This window comes from Linepithema humile, chromosome 3, assembly GCF_040581485.1.
Source record: "Linepithema humile isolate Giens D197 chromosome 3, Lhum_UNIL_v1.0, whole genome shotgun sequence".
Lineage (NCBI taxonomy): Eukaryota > Metazoa > Arthropoda > Insecta > Hymenoptera > Formicidae > Linepithema > Linepithema humile.
Genome location: NC_090130.1, coordinates 6,114,077 through 6,130,400, shown reverse-complemented (window position 1 = coordinate 6,130,400; position 16,324 = coordinate 6,114,077). Strand labels below are relative to the sequence as shown.

The 16,324-nt window shown below is 37.0% G+C and overlaps 3 protein-coding genes across 6 annotated transcripts in view; 2 read left to right on the top strand and 1 right to left on the bottom strand.

The window, feature by feature from the left end:
• The first annotated feature begins 661 nt into the window (after positions 1-661).
• cass (cassowary) lies at positions 662-6,123 on the top strand. The gene is made up of 9 exons (XM_012374106.2): positions 662-892; positions 1,761-1,922; positions 2,050-2,215; positions 2,323-2,483; positions 3,036-3,233; positions 3,355-3,546; positions 3,749-4,132; positions 4,257-4,407; positions 4,496-6,123. Exons 1-9 carry the CDS (start codon positions 818-820, stop codon positions 4,582-4,584), a joined length of 1,578 nt encoding a protein of 525 aa, XP_012229529.1. The 5' UTR covers positions 662-817; the 3' UTR covers positions 4,585-6,123.
• A 485-nt stretch (positions 6,124-6,608) lies between these two features.
• On the bottom strand, positions 6,609-7,979 carry MED7 (mediator complex subunit 7). Its single transcript, XM_012374116.2, has 4 exons — positions 7,843-7,979; positions 7,254-7,746; positions 6,987-7,139; positions 6,609-6,916 (listed from the first exon to the last, which is right to left on the bottom strand). Exons 2-4 carry the CDS (start codon positions 7,581-7,583, stop codon positions 6,719-6,721), a joined length of 681 nt encoding a protein of 226 aa, XP_012229539.1. The 5' UTR covers positions 7,584-7,746; positions 7,843-7,979; the 3' UTR covers positions 6,609-6,718.
• A 180-nt stretch (positions 7,980-8,159) lies between these two features.
• Positions 8,160-16,324, top strand: part of Btk (tyrosine-protein kinase Btk29A) — a 32,515-nt gene continuing 24,350 nt past the window's right edge. For 3 of the 4 annotated variants that reach the window (XM_067351039.1, XM_067351038.1, XM_012374103.2), the window contains exons 1-4: positions 8,160-8,347; positions 8,906-9,091; positions 11,431-11,692; positions 12,208-12,522. In XM_067351039.1, the coding sequence (XP_067207140.1) occupies positions 8,345-8,347; positions 8,906-9,091; positions 11,431-11,692; positions 12,208-12,522 (766 nt within the window). In that variant the 5' untranslated portion in view covers positions 8,160-8,344. Of the gene's footprint in view, positions 8,605-8,905; positions 9,092-11,430; positions 11,693-12,207; positions 12,523-16,324 lie in introns of all 4 variants that reach the window. The other variant, XM_012374104.2, reaches the window with a different exon arrangement.

Genomic DNA, 16,324 nt, shown 5'->3' with positions numbered 1-16,324 from the left:
ATCACACGCGCATCGCCTCCTTGACTAATGTCAACGCCCTGCCTGCAGCCAATCGCTTAAATTCTAATGTTCCTAGGAATGCCTCCCGTTGGTTTGCACACCGGGAAATGAGGTAATGAGATATTGACTTTATCAGTTTGAATTTCCGGAGCATTAGTACGCAATATTATAAATTATTATTTACTGGCTTTATTTTAATTAAGATTTTTTTATGAAGTGCTTTCCAAATGGGGGCAGAATAAAGTAACATTACTTTTTTAACTTATATTATTTTTATTTCTTCTTTTGTTTTATTCAATATAAAAGATATTTTATGTAAAATATGTTTTATTGTTTATTTTAGAAATATTTTTCTACAAGTATTTAAATATATATAGAAATTATTTGAAAATCTGTTATTAATTCTATTACATTTGAATAAAATATTATTTGCATAATAAAAAAAAACAAATATTAATAATTAAAAAAAGACAGATATTTTTGTACACGATATTAATGATTAAGAATAATATTAATTAGACAAAAATTAACATTTTAACGCGTTCGTTGAAATTTGTATTTGGCGCAATTACCAAGTTTTCATTACGTATCCATATTTAGTTTACCACTTCCGGGTAGGAGGCGCTAGCATCTAACTATTTTCTCAAAAAGGGAATTTATTCCCTTGCGCTGCCATCTTTGTCATCGTTGTAAGTTCGGCGGGTTCAGCTGTGTTCGGCGTCCGGCAAAAATTTTCGATTTTCTCGGATTTTCTATCGCATTTTCTGTGCATGTATCTTGTGTCGTCGATTATAAAACGCTACGCATAAATTTTGCCATGAGTACTGACAGTATCGAAAAGTTATACAAAAATTTTGGCATCCTTGCTGATGCTAAGGATAAATTGGTTCAGGTACGTATCTTATTGGTTATATTGAGTAATCACGTTTGATCGGTAAATATAACCGAGAAGATTTTGTTTCCCATTCATCTTTACATAATTTTATCAATAAGTATCATTTATGTGATTATTCTCGTTGCATGAAATGTCAAATGTATCTCGAAAAGTTGAAAATACACATAGCGTCTCATGTGCGATCATGTGCACGTTTTTATGCATGTTATTTTATTCTTTCTCAGAAAACCACTATAGCTCGTAAACATTACTGTGTACGAAAAACCGCTATAGTGATTTACTAGAAACTTGTGTATATATACATAGAATTATTGTAATCATTTAACGATGAGTCATCAAACTGACCAAATAGTTTCTTAATTAACAATATGATTTTGATTAGTATATTAGTTAGTTATTACCAATATGATTTTGATTAGTATATTAGTTAGTTAATTTGTGTCAGAATAATGTATTTTTAATACATATAGAATATTATTTCTGTGATTTTGTTAGAATAACGCTTTTTATTTGGTTTGTCGCAAAAAGATTTAATTTGTAATAAAGGTTGTTTATACATTTACAAGTCAAAAAGTCTGCAATTTTATATGTTACTTTCAAGAAATGTAAAAAGTATATGTAGAAATACTAATCTCAGATTGAAATATAAATGTTGACATTAATTTAGATGTTTTACTGAGCTACAAAAGAATCTTTATTTTCTCTCTCTTTATGAATCTTTATTTAGAAATAAATAACTTGATAAAATCATTATTTTTTTCAAATTTTAAAATGTTAATATTTTTATGATATCAATTTATCAAAAAGATTGTTTATCATAATATTTATGAATTATTTTCTACAATGTTACTATTTTACATTGCAGCATGAAAAAGAATATTTGGAAATTTTAACAGCAGTTAAAGGATCACCCAAGGAAAAACGTTTAGCATCACAATTTATTGCGAGGTTTTTTAAGCATTTCCCTAAACTAGCGGATGAAGCTATAAATGCTCATTTGGATTTATGTGAAGATGAAGACATGGCTGTAAGTTTTTAAATATAATTTAATCCTTTGTATTTTTATCTATTTTAATTTCGATACACAAGAATGGCTTATGCTACGTTTTAATAATTTTAAAATAATTATTTATCCATAATATTTTCTTTTCCAGATTCGAAAACAAGCTATTAAAGACTTACCATCGCTTTGCAAAGATAATAAAGAACATACAGCTCGAATTGCAGATATCTTGGCACAATTATTGCAAGCTGAGGATTCTTCAGAACTAGCAGTAGTTCATAACAGTATTATGTCACTTATGAAAAGTGATCCAAAAGGTATGATTTAATTAATCAACACAATTTATATCTGCAAGAACTTGTCACTTGATTTGGACAGCATTTAATATTTATGTAACATTGTATAATCAAAATAATTCTTGTAGGAACTTTAAGCGGATTTTTCAGCCAAATTATTAATGGTGATGATGCGACGAGGGAACGTTGTATAAAATTTCTAGCTACCAAACTCAAAGCAATAGGACATGATGTTATTACAAAGGAACCAGAGGATTTGTTAATTGCAGAATGTAAAAAAGTATTACAGGTAATTGTTTATTAATTTACGATAATTATTATATATGAAGATATACAGGGTGTTCGATAATTGCTGAATCACCTCTCGGGTGCAGGTAGAGCGGGTTAAACCGAGTAGAAAAGTACTCTATCGTTTTGCGATTTTCGCAATAATTAATGAGAAATTAATTAAAGAAGATCGGCCAATTGGCGCGAGTCTAAACGCACGGCGAGAAGAGGCAACTCGTTGTTACATGGTCGCTAGGACGCAAGGATCTAGCGTTACACACCGCTCGTATGTGCCATTGTCATTTATAGAGCGCTCCTCCCAACGATTTATCGCGCGCCTAGTAACCAAATAACAGTGGACTGTATCACCACGGATCTCTTCTCGCTGCGCTCTTAAACTCGTGCGAATTGGCCGATATTTTTAAATTAATTTCTTATTAATTATTGCGAAAATCGCAAAATGATAGAGGACTTCTCTATTCGGTTTAAACCGCTCTACCTACACCCGAGAGATGATTCAGCAATTATTGGACACCCTGTATATGTTATTTTAACTAATATATTTTTTACGCAGGATGTAACTGCTGACGAATTTCATAGTATCATAGAAATTCTTGCGTGGACTAGATTGGGATCTACTGTAACTGGTCAACAAGAATTAGTTGATATCATAATAGAACAAGCTGAATTATCAATACCTTTTAAACACACTAATGTCGAACAATGGAACAGATTGGTGCAATGTATTAAACATGCTCTTCCATTTTTCAGTGTATGTATACGCACTGCTTTGTATGTTTTTTTAATATATATTAGAGTAATTTATATAAATGTTATGTGTATTATATATTTTACTTAATTGCTTTATTTATACTTATTTATTCCTCTTTCAGTCACAGACGGATTCATCAAAATTTGTTTCATACATTTGTGTGCAAGTTTTGCCACATCTTTCTTTGATTATTTCTCCCGATGGTAGAGATATTCAATTGGAACTATTAAAATTGCTTGCTGAATTAACTGTGTTTTGCGGAACTATTGACAAACCCGAAGATAAAGTTCAACAACTCTACAACACTCTTACTGTAAGTAACATCTTTTTTTATGATATATTTTTACAAATCTATCTTATTTTTGCGTGTTGAATCACAAATAATATCCGTTTCTTTTATTTAAATTTATTATCATTAAGAAAGTTATTTATGATTTAATCGAATAGTTTTGTCTAATGTCTGTGTCTTATTAACTAAATTGATAATCCATTATTTATTATTTTATCACTTTCAGACTTACATGCCGCTTCCTCCAGCTACAGAAATTACTGACGTACCAAAGTTACAATTTAGTCACGTGGAATGTTTAATGTATGCGTTTCATAAGCTATGCAAACAGACTCCTGAATTTTTGATAAAAGATCCAGAACAGCTTAAAGAATTTCGATTGAGATTACAATACTTTGCAAGAGGTATTCAAGGGTACATAAAGAAATTGCGTGAAGCTATTAGTGGTAAAACCGAGGAAGAATTGAAATCTGACGAAAATCAGTTAAAAGTTGTAGCATTAAAGACAACCAATAACATCAACACTTTAATCAAGGATCTATTTCATTCACCACCCAGTTTTAAAAGTGTAATACATCTCTCATGGAAAACGCCTTGTACTGACAAGAAGGTAATTATTTTTTTAATGCAGTTATAAATATTATCTGTTTTGCAAGTAAATGTATACCTACAATATATTCACATCAGTGAATTATTTGATTTACATTATTTCAATTTTATTGCGTCTCTTTTAGGTCGAAAAGAATTCTGCTCAGAAAAGACACACACCGATTACATTTGGAAATGACAGCAACTCAAATAAACGTAACAAAGAAGATAAAAGCAGCAAAAGAGAAATATATACACCTCCTAGTGGCAAATATAGTTCAAACATATCAAACTACGGTAAGTAATTAGAAGATAAAGAATATTGAAACTTACAGACAATGTTACTTTATCAGTTATAATTATTATTTATTGATTTTATTTGCAGGACGTGGTAGATTCAAAGGCAACAGATCTGGAGGAAGAGGCGGATTCAGGTCAAGAGGTCGTGGTCCGTGGCGAAAGAATTTTTATTAAACATAAAAATTCATTGAAAGCAATTGAGATTGGAATGACAACATAAACGCTTATATAACCTGTGAGTTTGACAAAATGCTTTCAAAAAAGTGACATTGCAAAATCTACTGTTACTCTCTATAATCGTACGTGTAACAACAATGATTTTTACGTTACACATCAAAAGCATAGCAGTGATTTGAATGCTTTGACAAATTGCAGACATATATCAGAAAATTAAAAATCTGCAGACTTTCTTGACTTCTCAAATATTTTTCAATGTTTTACAAATATCGAAAAAGAGACAGAAAACAATTGTAACATTATAATATATAAACTGCAATAAAAATCCAAAAATATTGCAGACGTATATAAAAAAATATATGAAAGTATGCAAACAGAGTACAGTGAACGCAAATGTATTAAGATCAACAGAACATACTGCTACAATAACTGATTTCATGAACATGGAATATATGAAGAAAGAAGAAGTTTAGCAGCACAGAACTTATCAAGAATATTATAGAAATTGGATTGTAGTTGACGATATTGAAACAAAGCATAAAGATGGAATAACGAAAACGATAAAAATGGAAAACGGAAATATGCTGACAACAAGTTCATACTATACAATTGAACCATCGACGTAGTGGCACAAGCTTATGGAAATGTACAGTTCCTTCATCTCCAAGACGACAGATAGAACAATACAAGAATACCACTTTTTGTATCCATTCCTAAATTAGCCTTCCTAGCTCCAAACCTTTATATTTCTTGATATTTGTTTGTCTACAGGATTGGTCCATGCGTAACAGAGGATTCGAGCAGATCAGAGCGAGCAGCCATGCAAAAGAACAATTTGATCGAAGAAACATCAGATATAATTAGATATAATTTTTCATTTACAAAAAGCAATATTTGTGTTTATACGCAATCTATGCTTCCTGTTTCAATAGATTCAGTAAATGCTTCTCTAATAATGCTTCTCATATCTTATATATGCTTATTCTGAAAAATATAAATTCTGAATACTTTTGTTATTTTATTTTAATTTTATATTCAATTTTATATTCAAAAATATTAATTTATTAATATATATTATATTTTTGATTGTAAAAATATATTGGTTTCATGAATCTATGTTTCTTCGATAAGATCAAGAGTGATACCAGCAGCAATTATACTGCTTTTCTTTTTCAGAAAATACATACTAACAAGAGGCTTGGAAATTGAGGACTAGGCGAACGTCATATAAACTTATATATATTTTTTTATTACAGATTTCTGTCAGAGAGATGGATGCAAAGAAGCAGAGAGTATTTGAAAAAACTAATTAGTACACGCACTTTCTTTACAGGAGCTGATATTATTCTACTTATTATTAAGTATTTGTGTATATTTTTCCTTCATGTGATTGCTGTTTTGTGAGGTGAGTTTAACAAGCATTGTGTTCTGTCTTTCCTTTTCCTCTCTCCATTATCATCATGTAGAAAGGTTTTATGTTATCTGCAATTCGTAAATGTTTCTAACTACTTCAATAAATAACATTATTTAATACTACATGGTGTTTTTTTACCCAGTAAATGCAGGTATTTCAAGGGAATAATGAGTTGAAAAAAATCTGTTGATTTAGAACAATTGATTTTAGAAATAAGCCGTCAAACTGTCCACGCATGTGTGACTAGATCTATGTCTATTCTATATTTAAGATTCTATATTGCATTAATATCTGTAAAAACTTGTGTAGTTGCATTAGATGCGCTTAGATTTGCACAATCATATATAATAATCTCAATTTACTAAATTTTAGGATACGAATGATATACTTGAGTTACAATTTGTCAAACTTCCTGTATTACTAATGTATAAATAATAAAACGTTAATCTTCAAGCAACTACAATTTTTGTTTGAAGAATAAAATTTACAGGTGAAAACAAAGCGACAAATATATAAAAAACATTGAAAATATTATTTTTGTTAGAAGCCATTCTTTTGTGTAATATTTTAATATGATATATAGGTCACAAAATTTGAAAATTTGTACTTGATATACACAACATTGTAAAATAACTTTAATAAGCATTATAAACATTACAAAATAAAATTATTACAGCATATTTAGCAGTAAACAGTCATACTGGAGTAAAAAAAATCTTAAAACAATCCATTAGAAGAAATCATATCGTCTATCGCTTTGCACATGATACGATCACTTGGGCTACATGGATCTTGATTTTGTTGTTCAAGACCTAAATTATCTGCAGATTCCATAGCATCTGTATTTATTGCAAGTTTGGAGTCCAGTTCCGTATCTGGAAGCATCTGTAAAGCATGTTGCAGTATTTCTTGCACCTGGAATAATGCCATGTATAACAAATCATTTATGAAAACATCAGAGAAATTTGAAATTCTAATAATATACTTTTTCAAGGTGTTTTTGGAAACGTAGTGCTGTTTCAAGCCGTTGTCTGCGCTGTAATTCCATCATAACTCGTAATGTTTCCCTAGCTTGATGTGGTCTAAATTCATTCAATAGATGATGAATATGGATAAATAATAAACTTAAATCTTCTACCTGTAAAACAACAAGATTATATCAATATTTCTTAAAAGATCACAGTCAAAATAATATTACAAATCCCAGTGCACAAGACTTGTTGATTTAAATTATAATTGTATATGTACATACTTTTTCAGCACGTCGCGGACTATCAGGGCATTGGACAAGTAAATCTATCAAATCTAAGAAATTTACAAGCAGAGAGTGATTGAGCTTCTTTAGTTCACGTCGCCGGTCGAAGTGTTGCGGGTATAATCTCTTAATTCCTTGCAACTCCAACGACCTGATGATTGTGTCGTCCGCATTGAAGGCATTGCCGAACATCATATAAGACTCGTGTATCGGCAGCGGTGGCCGCGGAGCTCTTCCACGGCGAACATTCTCGTCCGAGTACGAATTGATATACTGGACGGGTGGTAATGGCAGAGAGCTGACTTGGATCGCTTCGGGGGCTGCCATGCTCAATATATTCCGATGGCAGTGTGGACGAACAATGGTAAATAATGATTCATCGATGACACATCGAACACATGGATAGGTTAGGTCGCGTTCATATGTATTAATTAAAATCGTTCATATTGTATTCGCATGGATCGAAAAGCAATTTTCAGTTATTTTCAATCTACACAAAACGACACAAGTATTATTCTATCTTTGATATGCAATGAGCAACAGAATAATTTTGTGTACTCTGATTATGTCTTAGATGGAAAATAACCTATGAATCGCAAAGTTCCTTTTGTATTACTCTTGAAGATCTCAAAAGTCCGTATATGACAGGTAAACGCCTCACAAGTAAAACAAAACAACAGAGACGAAGACACTCACTCACTAGCTCGCCATTTTGTTACGTTTCAAGTTATACAAGTCAAAAGATATTTCGTATTCCGACCGTTCGACAATCATTAGCGCATTCTAAATCGTAAAATTCTCCTCAATTTTTAAAAATATTTATGCGTTACACGAAATGTCGTAATACCGGACCATCACGTCCCGTTTGTCACACGTGATTCTTTATTCGTGGGAATCCGGCGTTACGTTGATCAACGTAGTCAGGCATTTCCTGATATCTCGCAAATTCCCGACGTCGCCGCGAGACGTCTTCGTTTGACAGATTGTCGGTGTGTGTATGCGTTCGTTCCACGTGAATTCTTTGTTTGGGCGCCGGTCATGTTTTTAACAAGTGTCGGGATTGCGTGGTGGTAGCGCATATCTGTTGCATGGTAAGCGCGAGATTTCGCCCAAAATGTCGCTGGCGCGGCCAGTAAACGCCGACAGACCTCGCGGTGGGTGTAGAATTCGAATTATCAAACGTTGGGATAACCACACATATTCTCGCGCTGCCGCTCCTTTAGGTGTAACGACACTACCGAGATTTCGGCGACACTCGCTCGCGTTTCTCTCGATTCCGCTCCGTTGTGCGAGCACAGGGCCGTTTATGCGGTAACGATGAAGATAATAATTGCTCATTAATTCACACGTGAGTTGAATTATATGGCAGGAAGCGGGTGATAGAGTGAGAAAAAAATTTCCGGATGTGCTATATTTAGAGATTCCTTTGCATCCTCTGTTTATTTCGAATAGACCAGATGTGCCACATAATAATAAGCCAGATTTAAATGTACTTAAGTTTTTGTGTATCTCTTATAAAGAATTGCTGAATTAAGCTGTTGTGCAACAAGTATCAATACTAAGTCTGTGTTCAGAGCACATAATAAAATATTTAGATTTTAATGAAGTTATCTTATTATATGTAAAGATGATATTTTTCCTGTTGCTAGGGAGGCCCCTCATCTGTGATGGCAGGAAAGGATGGGAAGCCAGAGTCAAAAGGTGGAGATGTTATTCGACAAGGATTCATGATAAAACGCTCCCAAAATAAAAAACGCTTTACTCCAGTCAATTACAAGCAACGATGGTTTGTGCTGACAAAACATTATCTCATCTACTATGATGGGGATGGTGAGGTGAGTAAAATTCTGAAATTTATATCTGAATTTTATTTTCTAAAATCCAGTAAAATATGATATGCACAAAGTCAGTCAATTTATTATTTATTATTTGTAATGTGACAATCATGTGACAATAATAATTAAATTTTCGTTTTTGTTAATGATATTGTTATCATTGTTATGATATATCATTGTTATTGTTCCCATAAAATTCTTATTTTGAGAAATTGATATTGCTTCAAAGAGAAACTGTAACAGATAATAACTGAAATATTGAAAATGTAACAATATTGCATTCACACAAAACATCAAAAACATTTATTTTGAAATCTTTTTTCTTTACAATTTTATACAAACTTAACTAATTTCTTTTCAAGTAATTATGTGCAAAATTGTACTATTATATAATCAAGTTTTTTAAAATTAATTATACAACAGTGCAATTTGTTTCTTTGAACTACTTTTAAATTATTTAAAAAAATTGAAATAAAAATTTATCTTACATAATCAATTTTTTAGTTAACTATTGAACTATTAATAACACACTAATTATATAAAGGCTAATTCGGATAACTTGTGATATACTGTTCCGTTGTAATTTTCGTCGCAGAGTTTCCGGGTTAATCTCGTCTTTGTCACGATAGCACAGTCCCCTCAATCTCGCGACAACGAGTAGGGTGGCAACCGGTAACTATCGGTTCGGTAACTGCGTGCGGTCGTGACTAGTACCAGTAGCTATACCTCTGTAGCTAAGCGGGCCGTTGGGTAGGTGGACTGGTGGACCAGGCTGCTTTCGGCAGGGGGTGGCGGATAACGTGCACCGTGATACCGTGTGTAAAATTAGTGGCGCAGGCGCCCCCGCGCGGGTTCTCCATCCTGCCTCCTCCTCCTCCTCCTCTTCCACCTTTTCCTCCTCCTCTCCTCGTCCTTTCTTCCGCCGTTGTCGTTGGGTTCCTGATACTGCTGCTGCTCGTTCGCTCGCTCAGTCAGTGGCCGTCTTTCGGGGTCGGTGTCGACAAAGTATAACGAAGCTGTATACGTCGGACTTCCGGTTCCGCTCGGGTACTCGATACTCTTCCGCGAGTTGACGATTCCTCGGACGAGTCTATAACGCTCTAATCCCTCGACGAGCGCGGAAGAACGTCGACGCGCGCCTTGATCCTTTGGCGTAACAGTCGACCTTCCTGGATCCTGATCCGACGCGCTCTGTCCAGGTGCCATCTGATCCTGAGCGACAGGATCAAGCTGTACCTATCGATCCTCGGAACTGTAAGACGTCGCGAATAGTTAAGGCGCATCGATTGCAATTTCGATATTCTCTCGTTTCCCTCCGAACACCGTTTCAAGAAGATTAAATCGTCTAAACGGTCAACCGTTTATCGTACCGATCTCGGGCCGATATAACGTGGTCCACGTGCGGAACCACCGAGCCACCGACTTCGTCGGATTCATCGTGTTCGCCGCGTCGCAGGATCTATCGTACAACGTGGAGGTAAAGAGATTTTCGATCGAATTTGAATAGTTCTCTCTGCTGTCTCTCTCTCTCTCTCTCTCTCTCTCTCTCTCTCTCTCTCTCTCTCTCTCTCTCGCATTTGTTCGATTAGCTTGCCCGTTCTCGGATGGAAAATCCATGTTGCACGGACACATATCACGAATTCCGCTAGGAATGTCCCCGGGGAGGGTCGCTCCGTGCCCGCTCGCAAATTACTTTTTCACGTCTGAAACGTAACTATACTGTGTCGATATTCGGAAGGTATTCCGTTGCTATTGTAGCATGAATAGTTTATCGCAATTTAATTTCCTCATCAAAGCCAATAATGTATTCTCGAGCTAAAGCCTTATTGGCTAAGTGCAATCAGATATACTCCGGTAACAAGCACATCGAGATTACCCCAACGCTTGACATCTTAATCTAAAATTGAAACTCTGGACCTAATTCTGAAATTGAGGCGATTACGTAAACTGCTGAATATAGAAGGAAAATTTCAGAGTTGTGTGCAATTTCATGTTTTATTATATGCATTATGTAATTTATATTTAAAATACTACTTTACTACAGCGCTCATATTTATTTCAAATATAAATTAAATAATTTAAAAACAATTATCATCTTAGTTACTCATGTGCAAATATTTATATTATATTTATATTATATTTATATTTATATAAATATTTATATTATATTTTATATTATATTTTATACAAATATTTATATTATATTTTTTAGACTCTCTACATAATAAATACAGCTCTATTCAATGGAAATTGTTGGTGGATTCTGAGATCAATGTAATTCTGAGACCATTGGTGTTTTAGTGAATCAAATGCCAATCAGAGATTGTTATCTGTTACAGCGCCGCAAGGAACGCGGACGGATCGCCGTGGAGAGCGTCCACGTGGTGGAAACGGCCAGCCTCGGAAGTGGTAGCACCGGTGGCGGAGGCGGCGGTGTTGGCGACACCGCGGGTGGCGGCGATGCAGGCGGCGGGGGTGGCGGTATACCATCCGGGTTACCCTTCCAGGTCGGATACCGGGAAGCTGGTCAAGAGTATACGCTCTATCTCCTCGCCGCTCGCGAGCAGGACCGCGCCGAATGGATACGTGCCATACGCGCTGGTAAATTTTCCTTCTATTTCCTTCCTCCTTTTCTTCTTTTTCTTACATCGATATTCAATTCCGATTTCGAGCAAGTATTTCATCCGTGAATGATTCGTCTGACGTTAAATGACAAGCAAGATTCGCATTACCATGGAGCATATATCTATGTTAATTTGAATATTGAATGTATTAATAGTAATTTTCTGAATCGTGATTTTTATTGCAAGCAGAAAAAACATTGTATGTGTGTTTTAGTACAAAGATAAATTTATAGATGACATAATAATGCTTAAGAATAATATTTTATTTAAAAGATGTTATATAAAAATTGCAGTAACTTTGATATTTATTACGATAGATAAGCTAAGTCAATATCAAACTTTAAGAGAGAAATTCTGGAGCACTCCGTCACGTACGTTTCACATCGGTATAAAAAAAAAAACGACACGCTTTCTTTATTAGTGGAATTTGTCATTTGAAGTGCGATATATCATCCTTAAGCACGATTTACGAGCGATGCCCATTTGTTACAGTGTGCAGCGAGAATTCGAGCTTGAGCGGGCGTTACCACGCGGGTCTCTGGAGTGGAAAACGCTGGTCCTGCTGTCGATTATCAACACGCTCGGCCGAAGGCTGCGACACTTGCAGCTCCTGGTCGTCGAAGCCAGCTACGAACGCCACGAATCCGTCCTCGACAACAACGTCGGCCTCGACAACATCGACATCCGTGCCCGGCAGCGTCGTTAACAATATCATCTCGACGACAACTGTCACGTCCGATCACCGCTCGACGAACGCTGAAGCGAATAACAATCCGATCGTCCAGCCGCAGACCCGCTCAACAATCGGTTCGTACTTCACATTTATGCTATATGCTTTTCTCGCCGCCTTTTGTGCCGTAATCGGCCTACTGGCAAATCGATACGCTCCTCATTTCAATGCTACGTGAAAGTTCCGAAGGGGGATTACGTTGTTTAACCATATAATAGCGGATATATTTGGTAATGACGGGTTCGTTAATTGCCGCGGTCGTGTAAAGAATTAAACGCTATCGAGGAGAGAATCATTTATTTCGGACTCTTTTGCGTCGAATTTTATCATCCATGCACAATTCGGTTTTATCACGTGCGACACGCTTTGTCACGATATCGTGCACTGTATTTTATATAGCTGCTGAACGCGCTAATTACAATCGAGATGGATATATAAATAATCGCTAGGCGATGTACGTGTTGGTTATTGCGGAAGAAAAAGTGTTGAAATATTCCGGAATAATGCGCAAAATCAACGGCCGACGATGCGTATAAGCAACGAGTAATTAACTGATTACCGTTTTATCTCGTTAAATATTTAGTGGCGCGCACAATAACACGAGTCCATTCCGTGCTTCGTGATCGACCGACGCACGGTTGGCGGCGTTGGCTCAATCTATTGCCACGAACGAGATTATCTGTAGATTTATCGAATAAGCAGTGAATTTTTTTTCTATCAAGAAAATCGTGTTCTCTTCGTACGAAGAGGATTGTCTCCGAGAAAGCGATTTTCCTGAATCCGGATTTGTTAAATCTTGTCTAACGACTGGAAATCTCTATAACGCGGGAGCTTATATCATATTATGCATTTTCAGATCGAAATGTTTAAAGTCTAATATTTGAGAATAGATATTGCGCACATTTCGTGAAAACGGTTTTTTCTTCTTTTTTATCAACGAATATACGAAGCTGTATTTAGAGCAATATCAGCGGTAACGGAAAAATTTATCCTTATTCGATTCAAGTGATTCTATTTTGAGAATAAACATGATTGACAAATTGCACGCTGATATGTGTGCCGAAGCGCGCTTGTACATATGTACATGTGTGTGCGCGTTTTCGTTTTTGAAGTCTTTGTCGTGGATTTCTGTTCGCGACGAGACAGTCGAAAAACAACGAAACAAAGCTTTAAACAGAGAAGTATCCGAAGTAATGTCAGAATCGCTGGCGTCTGTCACGAAAACTTTTCTCTTAGACAACGGAAGTGTGATTTCAGCGTGACGTTTTTGCGTGCTGTGAAAACGCCTCGACTTTTCGAACTGCAAGCCCGAAACTCGAACCGCATCGCGTCGTGTCGCATCGCGTCATAAAATCCCCTCGGTCAAGCGTCATTCTTCCTCCCAAATAACTCGAGTGTCCCAGTTTCTTTATCGCTCGCAGCAAGACAGCCTTTCGATTTCGCCAATAATGCGCGCCGATATCGCCGGTATCGATAATTGAAATTTCGTATCATCGATTTCGCGATTTCGCGTAATGAACGCATTTCCATGAACGGTGGAAAAAAATCTCAATCTCTCCGACGTGGATTTATCTGATTACGTGGCTCATTGCGCGAATCAAAGGCAAAGACGAATTTGTGGAAATGGAATTGTCGCCGGTAAAATAAACGGTAGTTACAAAGGGTGTGCGCTCTACACGAAAGGTACCTACATTAGAATCCAATTTCCCACGTCAAACTTCGTGTATCTCTTATTTGCATCGCAAATATCCAGAAGCATGACATTCTGTTCAAGAGCAAATGACGCAGGTGCCAGTTTTTACCAAGGAAAACTTATTATTAGATAGCCTTTTATTAAAAATCGATACGTGTGCCGTCGTGTAATCGCGTGAAATAAGTGCCTACATATTTCCGGTTTTACGGTAATCGTCATTGTATAATCCGAGTTTTCACACAGTTTCGACGGCTCCGAATTATCAGATTACTTCCGATCACCATCTTTCGGACGACGCTCTCTTAACGGCGACTTTTTCATACGTCGGAAATTTATTCCTTCTCGAGTGCGTCGGCCTATCGTTCGTTCGCGTGAAAAGCTCGAAGTGAATATATATGAACCGCGCGCGCGGAACTTACGATCTTCTTCGGAGACTTCCTTGACCGAAGTCGACCTACTTAACGGCAAATTGAATTTGAGATATTTTAATCGCTAATCTGAAATGCGCTTAATGCTTTCACGGCGCGCGCATTGAAAATACAAAGTTGACTCTCGGAAGATTAATTGAACCTTTTTTTCTTCGCAATCCGCCAAAGCAGCAGGTGCTGGCAAATCAATTCGATTATCAGCTCATTCACTGAAGAACGTAACTTACGCGCGCGTCCGCTCCATCCCACGCACCAGATTTCGCGCATTATCGTTTGTCGTTTTTCACATTTCCCGATAATTCCGCCGGACTTGATGGTGTTACGTAACGACCGTCATCCGGTTAGCAATTATCTCAACTTGGTCAAAGTAATGGCTCACGGCGTTTCTCGATAAACTGCCTGAGATAAAGTTCGTACATTATAATGCGCCGCTTTAAATAATGATCATTTCATTAATCCCGGTTCGGTGATTTAATCGCGAGTTTAGCGACGACCTCGCACTTACCTGAATTATCATTCGTGTGATGTAGTGCCGACCTTTGCATTGTTTCCGCGCGGGATAGGCTTGCATTTATGCATGCAATATTCGATCCTCGGCGCTCGCAGCGTGGCAGGGTGCAGCTTAAACGCGAGACCCATATCTTAATTTACAACGCCGATGGCGCGCCGCGCGTGATTGCGACGACGCACCGTCGTCGAAAATCTCATAAGCTTAAGAACAATCGTGTATTACGAGATTCGAAAGTAATTCCCGGATCGAACAAGTGGATCTGAATATCTGGATTATCGGTCTTTCTCTCTCTCTCTTTCTCTCTTTGTTACCCGCTTGCACTTTGACAAGTATCGGTCTCTCGTGCTTTTCTCAATATCGTCATCCACTGTTCGCGCTCCGGCTTCATCTTTCACCCGGGTCCTGCCGCTTTAATTTACTCGCCGCGATATCAGACGTGACACGACTCCATTATATGAACGTCGAGTAGGTCGAGCACGCAATTAACAAGTTTGCTTGACTACGGAGTACGGACGAGGCGCTACAGTTAGCAAATGAATGCAGCCGAAAGCTAAATCTTAACTACCTCTGACGCTGCAATATGCGACGCATCGCGAAATGCAGTTTTTTTTTTCTCGAGCATCCTTGACTCGTCGCCGAGTATATATCGCGCGAACCGGCAATAAGCCCACGCGCATTTTTTTTTCTCTCCTCTCGCTCCGGGATGGTATTTTCTTTATGCGCCGAAGCGATCGTCGTTACGAGGCATTCGAGTCGTTTTAATGCCACTAATTGCGTCCTCCGTCGAACGTCGATCGTGCGTCGGATCGGTTTGTCTCTATCGCGCGATTGATTATTTTTGTATCAAAGCGATTTTCAGCCCAGTTTTTGTTTCGCATTTTTCCGTACGAACGCTTTTCGCGATACGTCATCGGGGACCGTGTCCGAGAAAGGCCAGGGTCTGTCGGACAATCTGCACGCCGGAGCGTGTCATAAAATAAAAGCTAGACAAGCAGAGCGCACAGGATTACGCCGGAGCGCGGCGGGTAATCAATAAATAGTGAGGGAGATTCGATTAAATAACCGATAGAGTGCAACCGGTTTGCAATCCCCCAGGTTCGGGACGAAGGAAGGAGGTTTGCGAATGGAGAGGAAAAAAAGGAGAGATAAATGTAGACGGAACCAGCGTGGCACGGCGACGGCGGAACTAATGTCGCCCGAGAAAGTCCCAAAGCTACTTCCCGACCAAACTCTGCTCAGTTAGTGCA

Coding starts and splice junctions, on each gene's coding strand:
- MED7 (XM_012374116.2), bottom strand. CDS start 7,583: ATGGCAGCCCCCGAAGCGATCCAAGTCAGCTCTCTGCCATTACCACCC. Junction 7,140..7,253: donor GTCCGCGACGTGCTGAAAAA/GTATGTACATAT, acceptor GTTGTTTTACAG/GTAGAAGATTTAAGTTTATT. Junction 6,917..6,986: donor TCCAAAAACACCTTGAAAAA/GTATATTATTAG, acceptor GCATTATTCCAG/GTGCAAGAAATACTGCAACA.
- cass (XM_012374106.2), top strand. CDS start 818: ATGAGTACTGACAGTATCGAAAAGTTATACAAAAATTTTGGCATCCTT. Junction 2,484..3,035: donor AATGTAAAAAAGTATTACAG/GTAATTGTTTAT, acceptor TTTTTTACGCAG/GATGTAACTGCTGACGAATT. Junction 3,547..3,748: donor AACTCTACAACACTCTTACT/GTAAGTAACATC, acceptor TATCACTTTCAG/ACTTACATGCCGCTTCCTCC.